General features: G+C 36.5%; 1 protein-coding gene across 4 annotated transcripts in view; it reads left to right on the forward strand.

Moving 5' to 3' along the window:
- The first annotated feature begins 219 nt into the window (after positions 1 to 219).
- LOC127456740 (zinc finger protein DPF3) overlaps positions 220 to 15,630 on the forward strand; it is a 56,344-nt gene continuing 40,933 nt past the window's right edge. For 2 of the 4 annotated variants that reach the window (XR_007899877.1, XM_051725288.1), the window contains exons 1-2: positions 220 to 507; positions 13,947 to 14,107. Coding sequence is in view for 3 of the 4 variants with exons in the window: in XM_051725288.1 (XP_051581248.1) it covers positions 476 to 507; positions 13,947 to 14,107 (193 nt within the window). In the remaining variant the exon portion in view is untranslated. The remainder of the gene's footprint in view (positions 508 to 13,946; positions 14,108 to 15,630) is intronic. The other 2 variants (XM_051725287.1, XM_051725286.1) reach the window with 2 other exon arrangements.

Below are 15,630 nucleotides of genomic sequence, written 5' to 3' on the forward strand. Positions count from 1 at the left end.
TTAATTGTGTTAGGTATGATTGTTTATATTTTTAAATAGCTATAAAATTAAATTTTAGCTATTCATTATTTTGTTTTTTAAAGAATCACACAATGAAAGCTTTGGAGCAAATACGTCTATACCATTAAATCAAAAATCTAGTTAACACAAACAATGCAGATAATTTCAAGAATTGCCTTTTACATAATTAGGGCTTGAGGCTACAGGTGGCTCTTATTCTGTCTCTGAATGTAGAACATGATATGCAATTTGCATGAATACCGTTACTTTATCTCTGTAACTTGCCACCAGGTAGTCTAAGTAAAGATGTTAATATAATTCTTATGATTTTGTTTTATGGAAGCCACGCCCAGATTCTGAATCCTAGAACTGTATTGGCCAGACTGTCGGACACTGAAGTCCGTATTGGCTGTTTTTCTTTCATAAGGGTCTCAAAGAACTAGAGATTTGGAATATTGGGTTACAGTGTGGCAAAATGGCGACTGTCATTCAGAATCCACTGAAAGCGTAAGTAAATACAGAAATTATTTGTCTGTCATTTTCGAAAATGCACTGTATTCCGCAATGTTTAGAGCGTGGGTGCAAATCAAGTCTCGGCATAGAAATGGCTGCATCGTGCATTGTTTTAAAAAAAATGTTATTTCAAGGCATTCTGTCCCATGTGAATAACTGTTTAATCCATGTAGTTTTCTCTTTGTGTGGGCATGCAATGTATTTATGCATATGTAAATACATTTTAAGCGTTGTGTTCGGACATCTGCGAAAGTGCAATGCCTGTCTCAGCATTAAGCCACTGCTGATCAATGTTAGTTCAGCATTATTTTGGATGCAATGCTTTTAGAGAAGGTGTCGTTACATACTCCGTTTACTTGTTTGCAGGACACCTAGTTAATGCCTTGGCCATATAGCAATCCATCGGGATGAACTGTCATTTTTCGCGCGACATGAGCGCGGTGCATGTCGTGGCTATGCAACTTAGAATTTAGTATGTTCATTTAAATGTTTAAATGGCACATGGACAAAGTAATGCGTTTAAAATAATTATTGCATTTTTATTCTTAAAAAAATCTAACAGGGTCGAATCATTTCCCAATTGTGGCCTATAGAGAATATTTATTTGTTGGACAGACAGGCATAACCCGTCGATAATTCGTCGATTTTAAATAAAGAGAATTTGCAAGCTGCGGATAGAGTATTGAATGATATTAAATATCTGCATTTTTTCCACCGAGAACCGAATTCAAAAGATGAATTTCTGTGAAAAACACATGCATCTTTGAGTTGTTTTAGTCCCACTGGTTTTAGGGTTGTGTACACTCGTCTAGTTAGCAAATTATTTTTTGAGATATACGAGTATTTGAGTTGTTATTTGCGTCCTGTCTCGTCCCATCTTATTTTTAAAGATGGATAAGAATAAGAATAAAAAAGAATTCTTAAAAAAAAAAAAAAAAAAAAAAAAAAAAAAACACTGTTACAATGAGAAGTGATGGATAACAATGGAATTCACTGTTCTGTTCTGTTCTCTTGTTTTGGACGTTTCTTTTCCCCATGTGACAGAATTCCAGGTTTTATTAGATTACATTTATTATATCTTTATGGAGAGGTCAGAATGGCTTGTCCTTCTAATTAACATTTTTCAATACCACTTGGTTATCTTGGAGTACTCCCCAGGTGAAACTTGCACCTAGGATTCACACTTAAATATTTGATGGAGAAAGAGAGGATTTAGCTTCAGTGTTACATCTAATAATCATTAATCTTGCCATTAATAAAGCAAACAAATGCTGTCCTCACTTTTCTGTAGATGGCACTTGTACTGAACTGCTTTAGACTGATCATATTAGAAGAATTGTCTGATGAGAAACCTTTTGTTCCTGAGAGCTACACATTTCACATTCAGTTTATGCTTTTCCTACATAATAATCCAAAGATTTGTTTCCACTTTTACTGCACTGATTTTGATGGAAAATCTGCAGAAGTCAGTGGAATGGGTTTAAACATGGTAAAACGTGTTGAACAGAGCTAAGAGTACTATATTCTTATTGGTTGCTAAAAGCATTGTCGAATAAAAAAAGAAATGAACATGCTAGGGGCGCGGATGTTTAGAAATGTATCAATGACAGACGTTCCAATTCTGTACGAAATCTGCATGGCTTTCAGCTTTCTGTGGCCACAGATTCCTTGTGGGGCTTCTTATGATGGACTGATATATCGCAGAGGCCGATCAATCGGCCAGCATTCTGAATTTTTTAATGATCGGCATCGACCGATACATTTTTCCGTTTGGCCGATTTGTTTCTTAAGGCCTCAAGGGTGCCAAAAATCGGCTGCTTGCATGTGAAGCGACTGAGACATGTCAACGACCAATCACAGTTCGTTTTGTTGTTACGTGCCATTGTGTTACTACAATAATAGACCGGTGTGCAACAGTCTCATTTAAATGGTCCGCTTATCAGGGCCATGATAGACGCGTTTGAGTACATAAAGTTAAAGTGCTCGCGTGTTTCACTCTCCCTCTCTCTCCTCAGCAGTTCCCTGTAACTTTAAACTTTGTTTTGTGATAAATAGTTAAATATCAATAAAACTTCTATCATATACCATCTGCAAATATGCGGACAGTTTGTTTTAACAGATGTAATTCATGAACCTCACAGAAATCCCGCGTTTTCTTTGCGTTGAGCGCTCGTCTATTATTTTCCTCTGAAGCACATATTCTATCAGCCAGAATCAAAACTTCAGGATCAGAATAATGGTAATACTTCCTCTGATTCACAAATAATTACGGTCAGTCCATGACAATCCAAGCAGGCGATCCGGTTGGTTGATTGCTACTCTCGCTGGATGCACACGAGCGCGTGAGAGCAACTTCAAAGTAAAAGCGCTTCATGTGTGCTATGAGTAAATGACATATTCACTAAGCACTGTATGTACAATTGGTTTGATTTGGTCTTTTGTTAGAAATGTGACATGCCATCTATGATTGCTGGACTGCCGTGTGTACTGTTATTTCCTTCTTCCTAATTTATTAACAATATCTTTATGTGCTAACAAATTACTTAAATTGGATGACTGAACAGAAATCAGAAGAAACTGCTATCTACCATTTAAAATGAAATTACATTTTCAAGATTCTTTTTACAATGTTAAATATAATATATGTTAAATATAGTGCTAAATAAGAGTTTATTTATTTTTTTATTTTTTTAGCAATTTTATGTTTATGTTATTTACTTTATTAAATTGTGTGATATATCGGCATTGTATCAGCCTATTGGCCACCCTGCTCTCTGGATATCAGAATCGACCAATAAGAAACCCATATCGATCAACCACTGGTATAGAGACTGTGCTATATATCTTATGAACATCTCAACTGTCAAAACATGCTACAGAAATCTAATGATTTATGACCTGCCTAAACTGTAGTTACTACTTATGATTCATCTCCATTCAGACTCAAGCTGATTTGTCGATATAAGTGTGTACACTGAAGGGGATGCACCATCTCTAAATGCTTAGGTGGAGCAGATTAGCAATGTCCCTGGATCCCTCAGTACCCATCTGTTCAGATGAGTAGCCGCAGAGATGTCAGTAGGCAAGAGAGGGAGCCCCATCTGCTCTAGATCAGGGGTATAAAGCCCCCCTCCCATCCAGCCGAAAAGACATCAGAAAAGTAGCCATATACACCTGTCTGAGTACACGCTTTTATGTTTCTTTCCTATACTCTGTTATTGTTCTGAACACTTCCTTCTGAGACAGTTAGCATGATAACTTATTGTTTTACAGAAGAATCAACAAATTTAGAATTTGAATAGGGATAGTTTACCCAAAAATGCATTCTTTTTTTCCATGAAACAAAAGATGTTAGGCAGTATGTGAAAGCCGGGTATACTTCGTTTTTTTTTTCTGCATTCCGGATTGGATCGTGCCTGGTCGACCACTTTGCCTTTCAAAATATATTCTCTTTTGACCACAAGCGTTTATGAACGCTTTCGATGCGTGTATTGTGACTGTTTTGTGATACTCATGCCAGAGGAAAATCTGGACCACGCTCGGACAGTCTGCGCAGACTGTGCTGATGACAAAATTTCCATCACTCATACTGTGCGCAAAGTGATCAGCAATGCAGACAACCAAAGTATACTTTGGGCTTTATTCTCAGTCACCATTCACTTTTATTGCATCTAAAGCTGTCATATGCTTTTGAAACAACATGAGAGTGAGTACATGATGACAGAATTTTCATTTTGGGTGAACTATCCCTTTAATAAAGCAAATTTGGCTGTAAATCTCATTATGTTGCCTGGGCAAGTAATGTGTTTCTTGTTTGGTTGTTTGTTTGTCATGAATGAGATTACTTCCCACCACTGTTAAATACAAGTTTTCTGTTCTATAGATGCTATTTGGATAAGTCATAGACAGCACATTTAGCAGTGTTTTGCCTATTCATTTATAAGTGTCTAGAGAGTCAGGTGGTTTGTGTTCATTTCGTTTCACATAAATTGAGGGGGCGGTGTGAGGGTGAAAACATGGGGTTTGGGTTAAGGGGGTTGCCAGTTTGTGTGAAATAGCCCGCTCCCTTCCCCCCCATGTTTCGTCTGTCTCGATGTGTTTTGCTTTTGCATTAAAACTGCTCTAGAAATGCAGTGGAACCCAGAGTCTTTGTGTGTACAGGCACCAGGAATAACAGGGGTTTGTGTTAGAATAGACTCCATTACTCTTAACCTGTTTCATGTTCATCACGGAACTTTTTGTGCATGTTGAACTTTTTTTTTTTTTTTTGTATCAGTCTTTAATGTGTTCTTGTACAATAGTATCCTATTCTTTATCTCAAGTATCTAGAGCTGATTTGAAAAAAGGAAAGAAATGGACAAGAAATAAACAAAGAACTTGAATTAAAGTAAGATTTACATGCCTCTCTACCATCCCTTAATACATTTGCAAACAGTCTAGGCCTCTCAATCCGCTTTTCTCATTTTTCTATTTTCTTTCTTTCTTTCTTTCTTTCTTTTTTTTAAATTAAACACTCTTTAAGTGTTTGCTACCAAGCCCAACAACAGCACTCTCCATGAGTTCTTCAAACTCTTCTTTCTCCCTTGCTCGGGCCCTTTCTTTATTCACCACTAAAGGGTTTTTCTCAGAATGTCAGTGATACCATGAAAGCACAGTAGTCTGATGGGGTTGAGTGCAGAGTGTAATTAGGCTAGTTGTAGTTTTTCCATTTTAAGTCACACAACAGTTAATTTTTCACAGATACATAATCAGAAAATTACATTTCCTCTTGTTGAAACTTGAGGCATGAATTAACCATAGAAAAATTATTGCCAAAATACTATAGGCTTCAAAAGTATGCTTAATTTTTAACACAAATGAAAATTAAGTGGTTAAGGATAGCGATATAGTCTTTTTAGTGGAATACCTGTTGTATACCAATTGGGGTCATTCTTTCAGTTGACGAAACACTGAAGAAATTTATTTCCAAGCAATTTCCGGTGGACAAAATGCTTTGGAAAACACGAGTTGTAAAATGGAGTATATATGGCTGTTCCTGACAGCCAAGTTTTTATTCTCTTCAAATTAAATAGGCCATGTCGTCTACTCTGACTTGGGTCTATAGGAACTGATATAGCTAATAATTTGTTAATGGTAGAGTGGGTTAATTTGAGTTGGCCATGATGGCATGAAAAGTCTTCATTTGTTCCGCAAGCCCAGACATTCTCTTTCAAAATCATAGTAAAAATGATTCTATCAGGAAGACTCGCAGACTTGAGTGAAATTTAAGATGACATTTATTTGATGACCATAAAACAGAAATGTCTCTCTTTGGCGTAAGCCCCGTCTGGCGGTCCGAAGAAGTTGTACTCGGAACCGTCATATCCTGCCGGCGATAGGAGGCAGGGGCGAGGAGCCTACCCCCGTGCAGGACGGGACTCAACTGGTGGTGGTGGGGTGGTGGAGGTTGCCGCGTTAGCACACTGAAACAGCAATGTGATAGATTGTGAGCAGACTTATAAAGCGTTGGCTTACATGTGATTGGCTAGGAGTTACCTAGCTAATGGTGCGATGATGTACAGCTGCTAGTCTTCCCGCTAGAATTACGCTACGCTTACATGTCTGAATACATGGTATGCAAGTCATTCAATTAATGAGTAAACCTGCTATTGATCATCATGAAACTATAATTTGGAGTTTTACTGAATTGTTAAATGCCTAAATTCTGTCATTAGATTATATTTGATGCTTTTAGGTATGGCAAACATAGCCCGCAGTAATTAATGGTTAATTAGATTAACAAGCTTGTAATGAGTGAATGTATTGCACATAGTGCCCTTTGAGTTCAAAGAGACTACAGATTCTGTTTCCAGCTGCTTTATCTCTCCACAGACTTGCAGAAAGGAGCCTGATTGTGATGAATCACTCTCTCTCTCTTTTGGGATTCTCACTGTGGAGGGCAGCGTTTGCAACTCCCTATTCATAGCATCAGCACCTCCCTATCCCCCCAGTGCAGCACTGACCATTAAAATACCCATACTATCACAAATAAAATGCTTAGTGTGAGGGTTTACTTCATTTCTAAGGAGCCTTTCACACAGGATGCGTTCATGCATTTAAAAACAGAGAGACGGAGTGCAGCAGAATGAAACCGAATGCAGTGGGTTTTGGGATGCTTTCATTTAAAAGTTGAACTCTTTTAACTTGACGGCACTCTTGGTGCGAATCGCTTAAAAACATGATATGTCATATGTGACACAACGGCCAAAAACGACTGACTGGTACATATCTACATAAACCAACGGACCCTTTTCACAGACTATGATGTATTTCCTACTTAATTCAGCCATGTAAATCTAGTAAGCTTTTTAATATTAATTTTGTATTATTTCATGTAAATGTATTCTTTTATTTTTTTTGTGTTTTATTACTCTAGCATAAATAACAAATAGCCGCCTCTACTTCTGCATCATACTTACAGCGTAGGCTATGTGTAGCCACGGAGGTTATGGCGTAGCCTGACCTGCACCTCTCCAAAAATTTTACAAAGCTTGTATAGCAGATATTAGAAATTGGATGGCATGTAGTTTTCTTCAGTTAAATGCTGATAAAGCAGAGGTTGTTATAATCGGTCATGGTTTTAAAAAAAAAAGTCAGATTGAGTTAGCACTTAATCAGGTGGTCCCAAATATTCAGCAGAAATTTGTGCGTCTATTTTGATACAAATTTAAATTTTAAATATCACGTCAGGAAGTTAGTTCATTCTTGTTTTTATCATTAAAGAAAAAATTTCAAGGTGAAGATGTTTTGAGTTTTAGGGATACAGAGAAGCTATAACATGCTTTTATTTAATCTCTCCTTGATTGTTGTAATGCCCTGTTTTCAACTTTAAAATTCATTTGTACATACTTGCTTTTACTACTTTGTGAGTTTTTGTTTTTACTTTGTTTTACAGACTGTGTTATGCTTTTATGTTTTGTGAAGCACTTTGTGCTTGTTTTACCGAGTGTTATTAAAGTTATTATGAACGGAACACTTCTAATTGTTTAGCAGATTGAAAAGCACCTGTTTAGAGTTGGTTATATTGCCTATATGCATTGGAAAGTCCAGCTTTTAAGCTTTAAAATGACACATTATTTGTTCGTCAAGCGAGTAGTTATGAATTAATTTGATGGTGGGGAGGGGGGATAGGCTTTCAGCACGGAGCATCAAAAGTATGCCAAAATATGTATTTAATATTATTCAAGCGACTCGAGAGCAAGCATACAGTAAATGTCTAAATCTCAACATGTTCACATTCTTTGATGAAATCATTTTTAATGCAGTAATTTAAGAAATACATTTGAATCTGCAAATTGCATCACTTTTTATTTATGAAATATCGAGTATAATCAGCCTATTTCAGAAATAAAGGTATTTTCTCAATATACTTGCACTTGGCTGTGCACTCACAGAATGACACAGACATGACAGTTTGAAATAGGGGGAAATTATTATTATTATTTAAATCTAACACTGTTTTGTAAAGCAGAGAAATCTTATTTATTTACACATTTACATTGAAGTACTTCCAAAAGAAGAGCTTCAAGCTATGAAATCTCTGTGCCTGCCTCTCTTCTCTTCTTTTTAGTTAAAAAAGTGTTAAATATGAACCTTGATCACGTTTGGAGGGCTAGTGTTTAAAAGCACGCGTTTAATTTAAATGCAGTGCTGATTATCACAACACTGCATATGTATGTAAAAATGAACAGCGATTCTCTGAGAAATGCCTACCTAAGCTAATGATTATTCATGGACACCTGTCATTAGAGAGATAATTCAGATTAAATCAAACTAAAGGGATCATTTGAATATGAAAGACATCTTCTACATACTTAAGAAGTGTGGCTATGTTCTTTTGAGACACAAAGGAGACACCCCTGTTGTCCAAGTAATATGAATATAGACACTGCCTTGGGTGAGTATAGGGCCTCCAGCCTCTGAAAGCTGTGAATGAACCACAGCTCTGCTCTGCTGAATAAACAATTAGGTATTAATTTCCTAAGAGCAGCCCAAGCCCAAACCATGGCTCAGTGCAGAAGGCTCATTTACAGTTTTCATAGAGGCTGAAACAGACTAACTAAAAAAAAAAAAAAAAAAAAAAGGTTGTGTACAAATTAATTGAATGTTTTTATTGAATGGGGGGAAAAAAGGAATACATGTTTATTCTGCAGGTAATTTTCTCTCTGTTAGTAGACATTTTCTGCTGAATTTTGCTTTGCAATGTCTATTCTGAGAGTTAGACAGATAATCCATTTGATCAATATACTGTACTTTTTTTGAATATTCACACTTTTCTACCTAATTGGTAATTAGTTCTTCAATAATAAAAGTGCCACCATTTATTCAAGTGATAAATCTTTAGCAATTTAAGCTTAACAGTTAGAGATATCCCACATCAAAGATGACAATAAACTGGTGACCATTTAGATTGCGTTGAAACCTTAATTTATGCTCCATAATTTTGAGTGACTTTGACCAGGGTCAGAAATTAACTCAAAATTGCCACCAAAAGTGACAAAAATGCCCCCTAAATTCAAAATGTAGAGGCAAAAAATGCCCTTGTAATTAATTCCTCTGTGTAGGGCTGCACGATTATGACGAAAGTCATAATTGACGATTATTTCACTTGATATTGTACTTGCGATTATTCATTTAGATTAAAATACTTTTTGTGGGGCAACTGCATGCCATATTCTTTATGTAGGCTACACAACAAAAACAAGCTGAGAATTGTTCCTGAATTGCTGTATTGCATAAAACAAGTGTTTTCAATAAAAAATAAAGAAAAAATTAATAGATTATACACCGAAAGTGTGCAACACATCAATACTAGAATACTACAATACTAGAATACTAGGTTGTGGATTCTGATATGCAAATAGACTCATTTAAAAAGATTTTCTGATTGTCTATTGCATTCATGCACACAACAGACCAAACATATTTTAAATAGAAAATCTCAACACTGCGGGAATAGATCTAAATTGAATGATGTAATTGAAATGTGTCACGATTAGTTAATTGCAGCAACTGTAATTGTAATCTCGATTATTATTATTATTATTTATTTTATTTTTATTTTTTTTTCCGATTAATTGTGCAGCCCTACCTCTGTGTTTTATTTGCATCATCTGATAAATTTGTTAATGTTCTATTCTAGGCCTAGGTATACATATTATTGCATTAAATATTAGATCTGATTATTCTGATCGATAACTTATGTTAGTAAATTGATTAAATTTAAGTGTTTGACATGAAAGGTTGACCCACAGTATTTTTTCTTTAAATATGATTAAAAAAACAAATGCCCTCATAAAAGTAAAATATGCTCCTCAAATTCAAATCCAGAGTGCAAATATAACCCCTTAGTGGAAAAGTTAATCTCTGACACTGACTTTGACCTAGAAACACGTTTTAAGTTTAATGCACTAAAGTAACAAGGAAAGCATTCAAATCATAATATCAGCCAACATTTAAATTATTATATCTTTGCAACAGTTTGGAGTAGAATCATAATAATTATATTATTAGACAGCTGAGACATTGCTTGTTTACTTTAGTACATGAAACACCAAATGTGTTTCGGGGTCAAAGTGACTCAAATGGAACCGGTCACAAATAATAGCATTAACAACAAATGCAACAACAACATTATTAACAAAATTACTGAAATATTTAAAATGAACTTTATATTTTGTAGTCTAATTTAATTATCTATTTATTTATTGTGTCAAAATGCTGAAATAAAGCAAATATTAAAAATCGGTTATTGGTTATCTGTGTAACAATGCTGACAATGATAGGCAGACGATGATGTGTGATGAACCCAAGTGCAGTTTATTATCAGTCGTGAAATCGCCCAATGTGAGAAAAAAAAAAAAAAAAAAATACAAAACCATGGACTTGACTTGACCAATCCAACAAAGTTACATTCACAATACCTGACAATGTCAAACATGAGGCTTAAATACATGGACAAGGGAGAAACATGACAATGATAACCAATGACAAGACAGAACTGATAACAAGGTAACAAGACAATAAACCAATGAAAACAAAACAAGACACATGAACATTGAGGGAAACATGTAATCACATGACCAAGGAAACAGGAACAAACATGGCATGGAAACAGGAAATAACATGACATGAAACCACATGACCTGAACAGGAACATGACTAAACTTTAAAATAAAAGACATGAACACCAACACATCTAGATGTGACAATCTGACACTTATCATAAACATTTCGGTCGTAAACATTACTTTTTCCATTCGATGTGCATTTCTCTTTAGTCTTTTGGTCTGTGTCATTAAAACATCTCTGCTTACACAAGCATTGATGTCCACAATGCCCTGTTATGACACCTAGCTAATTGTTTACTCTAAAACATTCCTCAAGGCTTTCCAGTGTCATATTCTGGAATGTTTGGAGATGGAGATAAATATACTCTTTTCATACTTGACCAAAGTCACATTTTTGTGTCTGTTACTCTCCAAATTTCTAGTTAGAAGAAAATGTATTTGTATAACATGCGTCATCTATAGCTGTTTCATGCCATGGGGTTGTGAAAATCAAATACTCTGACAGATTAAATGAACATCTATTCTCCCCAATCCATAACTAATCACCATCAAATGTTTGAAGATCTGAATGACCTTCAAGAGACTATTTATCCATGTCTCCAGGGAAGGTGCAGAGAGATTACGTGTCTACCAACACGCAAGTCTAACTGTTTACATAACTGCTCAACTGTGTTGACCAGGGTCCTTGCTTCCAGTGTAAAAAGGGAGGCTGTGAAGACATGGTATGTTTATAGTGGAGCTTTCATATGGGGGAGGCTGTATGAAGCATGTTGCCCTCTTAACATAAGCTCTTTTCTTAAGATAGTGCTGATACACACAGTCATCAGCTGCTCATAGGTAACCATTTGTCTTCTCTTAGAACAGTTATGGTTTTATTTAAAGGGAAAGTTCACCCAAAAATGAAAATTCTGTCACTACTGAGTTAGGCAGAATGTTAGCCTTAGTTACCATTCACTTTCATTGCATCCCTTATGCAATGAATGTGAATGGTGACTGAGGCAACATTCTGGCTAACATATCTCGTTTTGTGTTCCATGGAAGAAACAAAGTTCTACAGGTTTGGAACCACATGAGAGTTGTAAATGATAACAGAATTTTCATTTTGGGTTGAACTTAAGGGACCGAAAAGTAACTATATATCAATACTTGAGAGGGAATTTCAGTTGAGAGCCATCAGGGGTGTTTAGTCCAGTGGAGCATGTTGATGATTATGGTGATAGTGGTTCTCTCACAGGTTGTGGGTGCAATAATGCCAAATGTCAATGCAACTTACATAATGACTCCTGCAGTCTGAAGTTGATAGCACAGACATTTCATTGCAAAGAAACAATGCTCACAGGAAAACCCAGGAAAGGGGGAGCACTGAAGGACAAACATAAGCTCTGTTGTAAAACCTAGTGAGCTACTTCACTGTACTGCCTACATACCCTACTGAAAAACAACAACAGTGGATCTGGTCACCAGCAAATGTTGTGTTTTAAATGCTGGTGACCAGATATGCTATGCCACAACATGGGATGTTAGTGTGCTGGTGTTCCAATAAGGCCTGTGGACTACCTTAACCAAGAATTTCTTGGTTAACCAGCATTACCAGAAAAATCATACTGGTCAACCAGTTTCACTAGCCACGTTTTGCTGGTGAACAACATGGCTATGCTGTTCCACCAGACAGACCAGCAATAAATCTGCACTAACCAGCCTAGATCAGCATGGGAATTGCATGGTGGTTAAGCTGGCATTTTCAGAAGGGTAGGCAGCTGCCTTTTAAGGCAGCATCCTAACTGTCATGGAACCTCATAAGTGACTGATTTGGAACTCTCTACTAAGGCAGCAACACCATGCACCACATAAATAGCTCACTGTATGGGAGACTTCACTCTCCATATAGATTTCAATAGAGTTTGGCATTAGCATGTTGACAATCCAGGGCTCTACAGTGGAAAATTATTTGGTTGTTATGAGCGACATCTGACATCTGAACTTATAGTTCCACCAGAATGAAAACTTCCTAATGCGTATAACATTATATAAAATTGGGTTAATAATGATCCTGTGTAAACAAGTGTGAAAAATCCATATGTTTTAGAACAGAGCAAAAGTAAATAGTGGAGGTCTACAAATGTTGACGTAGATCTAGAGATTTTGAAGATGGTTGCCTAAAGGAGAATCAATGAGATTCATAATTTGAGGGCTGATTTGGGAGATAAAACTTTTCCATGGGCTATTACATTTTTAGTGCTCTCATTTGTCGTCTTAAAAAGCTATCTCTCAGAGCTTTGCTTTTCGTACCTGCCTGCTCTTTTTCTCTCCTGCTTACTCTTTCAGTTTCTCTTTTCCTTTAAACACTGAAGCTCTTTGTGTCACTGTGTTGGGTTGTAGTACTCTTCTTTGTCCAGCCCAACATTCCTCACATATCTGTCTATCCTCTGGTCCAGAGAAGGGTGATCTAATCGAAACAGGAGGCATTTACGGGGAAAGAAGCTGTGCAGGATGGCCAGGCCTGCTGACCCAAGTATCTATTCTGTTTTTCAATATGGAAGTTGGTAGTCGGTTCTAGATGCCAATTAAGGGGTTAGGGAATGGGGTAAGTTTCTCCAATACTAGCGTAATATGCAAAGTCATTTATAAGCAAGTTAATTTGCCCGAAAAATATAGGTGAAACACTGTAGCACTATCAAAACATTGCTCTTTGTTTGAGTATCCCAGCCAGCCGACACAGCAACATTGGCTCAACCAGTGGTGTGAGTTTGAGGCGGGACTACCAGTAGCAGATGGGGGGAGTGCTTGGAAAACCTGTTATAAAACAGTATTTTTTCAAATTCCGTTTGGTGATGCTAGTGGGACAGAAATTAAACACTTCAGCTTCAAATACTGCTTACTATTGAGAATGGAACTTTTGAAGTGCATAAGTCAAACACAGACTTCGGGAAAACAGACTCGTGAAAAGAAGCCATGACCTAGAGGCTTAACAGAATAAAACATAAGCATGGTTTGAAGCATATTGGTGTATTTGGTATTTGCCAACAAAAATGCCTTATCTTTTCCTAAGCAGGCTTTTTGAAAACTTTGAAAATACCTCCACAGTCTGACTAATGTATAAGAGGTTAGCATACAATGATGTTTCTCCACATTTTTAAGGATTTTTTATGGGACAGTCAATTATTAGTTTAAGAATATTTTTAAGGTTTTTGATTACGAGGGACTAGCTTATGAAAACGTGAAGGTAATCTGTTTTCAGGATCCACACTAGTATGGTCTTTATGAATTAGACAGACATGGTTTCTGCTAAAACCAGGATGACTGATCAAATGTGTCTTCTCTCAGACTTGGTGACCAGTTCTACAAGGAGGCCATTGAGCACTGTCGCAGCTACAATGCCCGTTTGTGTGCAGAGCGCAGCGTACGCATGCCCTTCCTGGACTCTCAGACAGGCGTTGCTCAGAACAACTGTTACATCTGGATGGAGAAGCGTCACCGAGGACCAGGTAGCAAATTCTGCACTCCCCTTAATAACATTAACATTAATGAGGAGATGGGGTGTGCTAGCATAATTTTGTCATATTATGCATACAATTGCCCCAAAAGGATTTGGAGACTTGAGAATGTATGAATGTCTTTGAATTCTATAACAAAATATCACCAAGTGGCATTTATTTTGTACAGAAATGAAGCACAAATACACTTTTCAAGCAAAACATTTCACAAAAAGAAGTTTGTTTGGTTTCAAATTATAAAAGAATAGATATATTCTTCTAAATTAACCCAGAAAAAAATATTTGGACACTTTCTGGTTGTCAAATGTTCAACCTGTGGTTATTCTGTTAGGACACCTATATGAACTTGATGGGAACTTACTACTTACATCCACCAAAAATCACCTTGAGACCAATTGATTAAAAGACATTACAAAAATGGCTCAGATAAGTAAATATAGTTTTGAGAAAAGGTTTGATATTTGGTTATATAATGCAAGGAAATTCATACATTTTAAATGCTGCTTAAGTGTCCAAAAGGTTTCAGATAGGCTACTTTATAGGGCCAGTATAAATTGCTTTCATTTCATGTATGTTAAATGTAACTGCACATTGGATGGAGAGGTTTTTAGAGTGCTGTATTGTAGTCTGAAATTTCAGTGAGCCAAATCTTTCCACATGTTTAAAACTGGCAAAATGCATGATGTCCAGTCATTCCACATTTTTTTCTGATCTCAACACAGGAATTTGGATAAGTTAGACTTTGGCACTGTACACATCCATCTAAGCCTCAATTCAAATCCCACTTAAAAACTAGCTTTGTTTAAGGATAAAGGCTAAGATATTTAGTTGTAAAACAGATAGTACAGAAAGCACAATATCAATGTATTGTTGATTAGCATTACAGTAATACAGTGTACTACTACAGTATACTGTTTAGGGAGAAGCAACACTGTAGATTTCTGCTTGTAACATGTAACCACCAAATGGTGCTGTTTTACAATGTTATACACTTTTCGTTGGAATAAGATAGAAGACACCTGCATTGGCATATTGGTTTTTAGAAAAGACAATAGCCTTTCCACAGCATTCCATTCCTTATTGCCTGACCAAAACACTGGCGATATCTAGACATACAGTAGTTGCCAAATGGAAAAATATGCCTGCCGAGAACTGGACACAAATAGAGTCAGCGTTTCGCAAGTAGTAAAAGCTCCATAGCCACACCCTACACTTCATGGTAAACTAGTGTTTATTGAATGTTTTTATTCAGTGTTTATCTTTTCTTTCTTTCTTTCTCTTTCTTTCTCTCTCTCTCTCTCTCTCTCTCTCTCTCTCTCTCTCTCTCTCTCTCTCAATTTCTTTCTTTTACTGTTAAGAGACAGGACAAATGCATAACTGAAACCATGTGAATCATTGATCTGTGTAACTGAAAAAGGACCATTCTGTAACTACAAGCAACTAAAAGCAGATTGTGTATTGGGCAATCAAAGAAAATGGGCCTGTGAACACCCCTGATTGGTGCACAGATATTG

The sequence above is a fragment of the Myxocyprinus asiaticus genome, chromosome 19, assembly GCF_019703515.2.
Source record: "Myxocyprinus asiaticus isolate MX2 ecotype Aquarium Trade chromosome 19, UBuf_Myxa_2, whole genome shotgun sequence".
Taxonomy (NCBI): Eukaryota; Metazoa; Chordata; class Actinopteri; order Cypriniformes; family Catostomidae; genus Myxocyprinus; species Myxocyprinus asiaticus.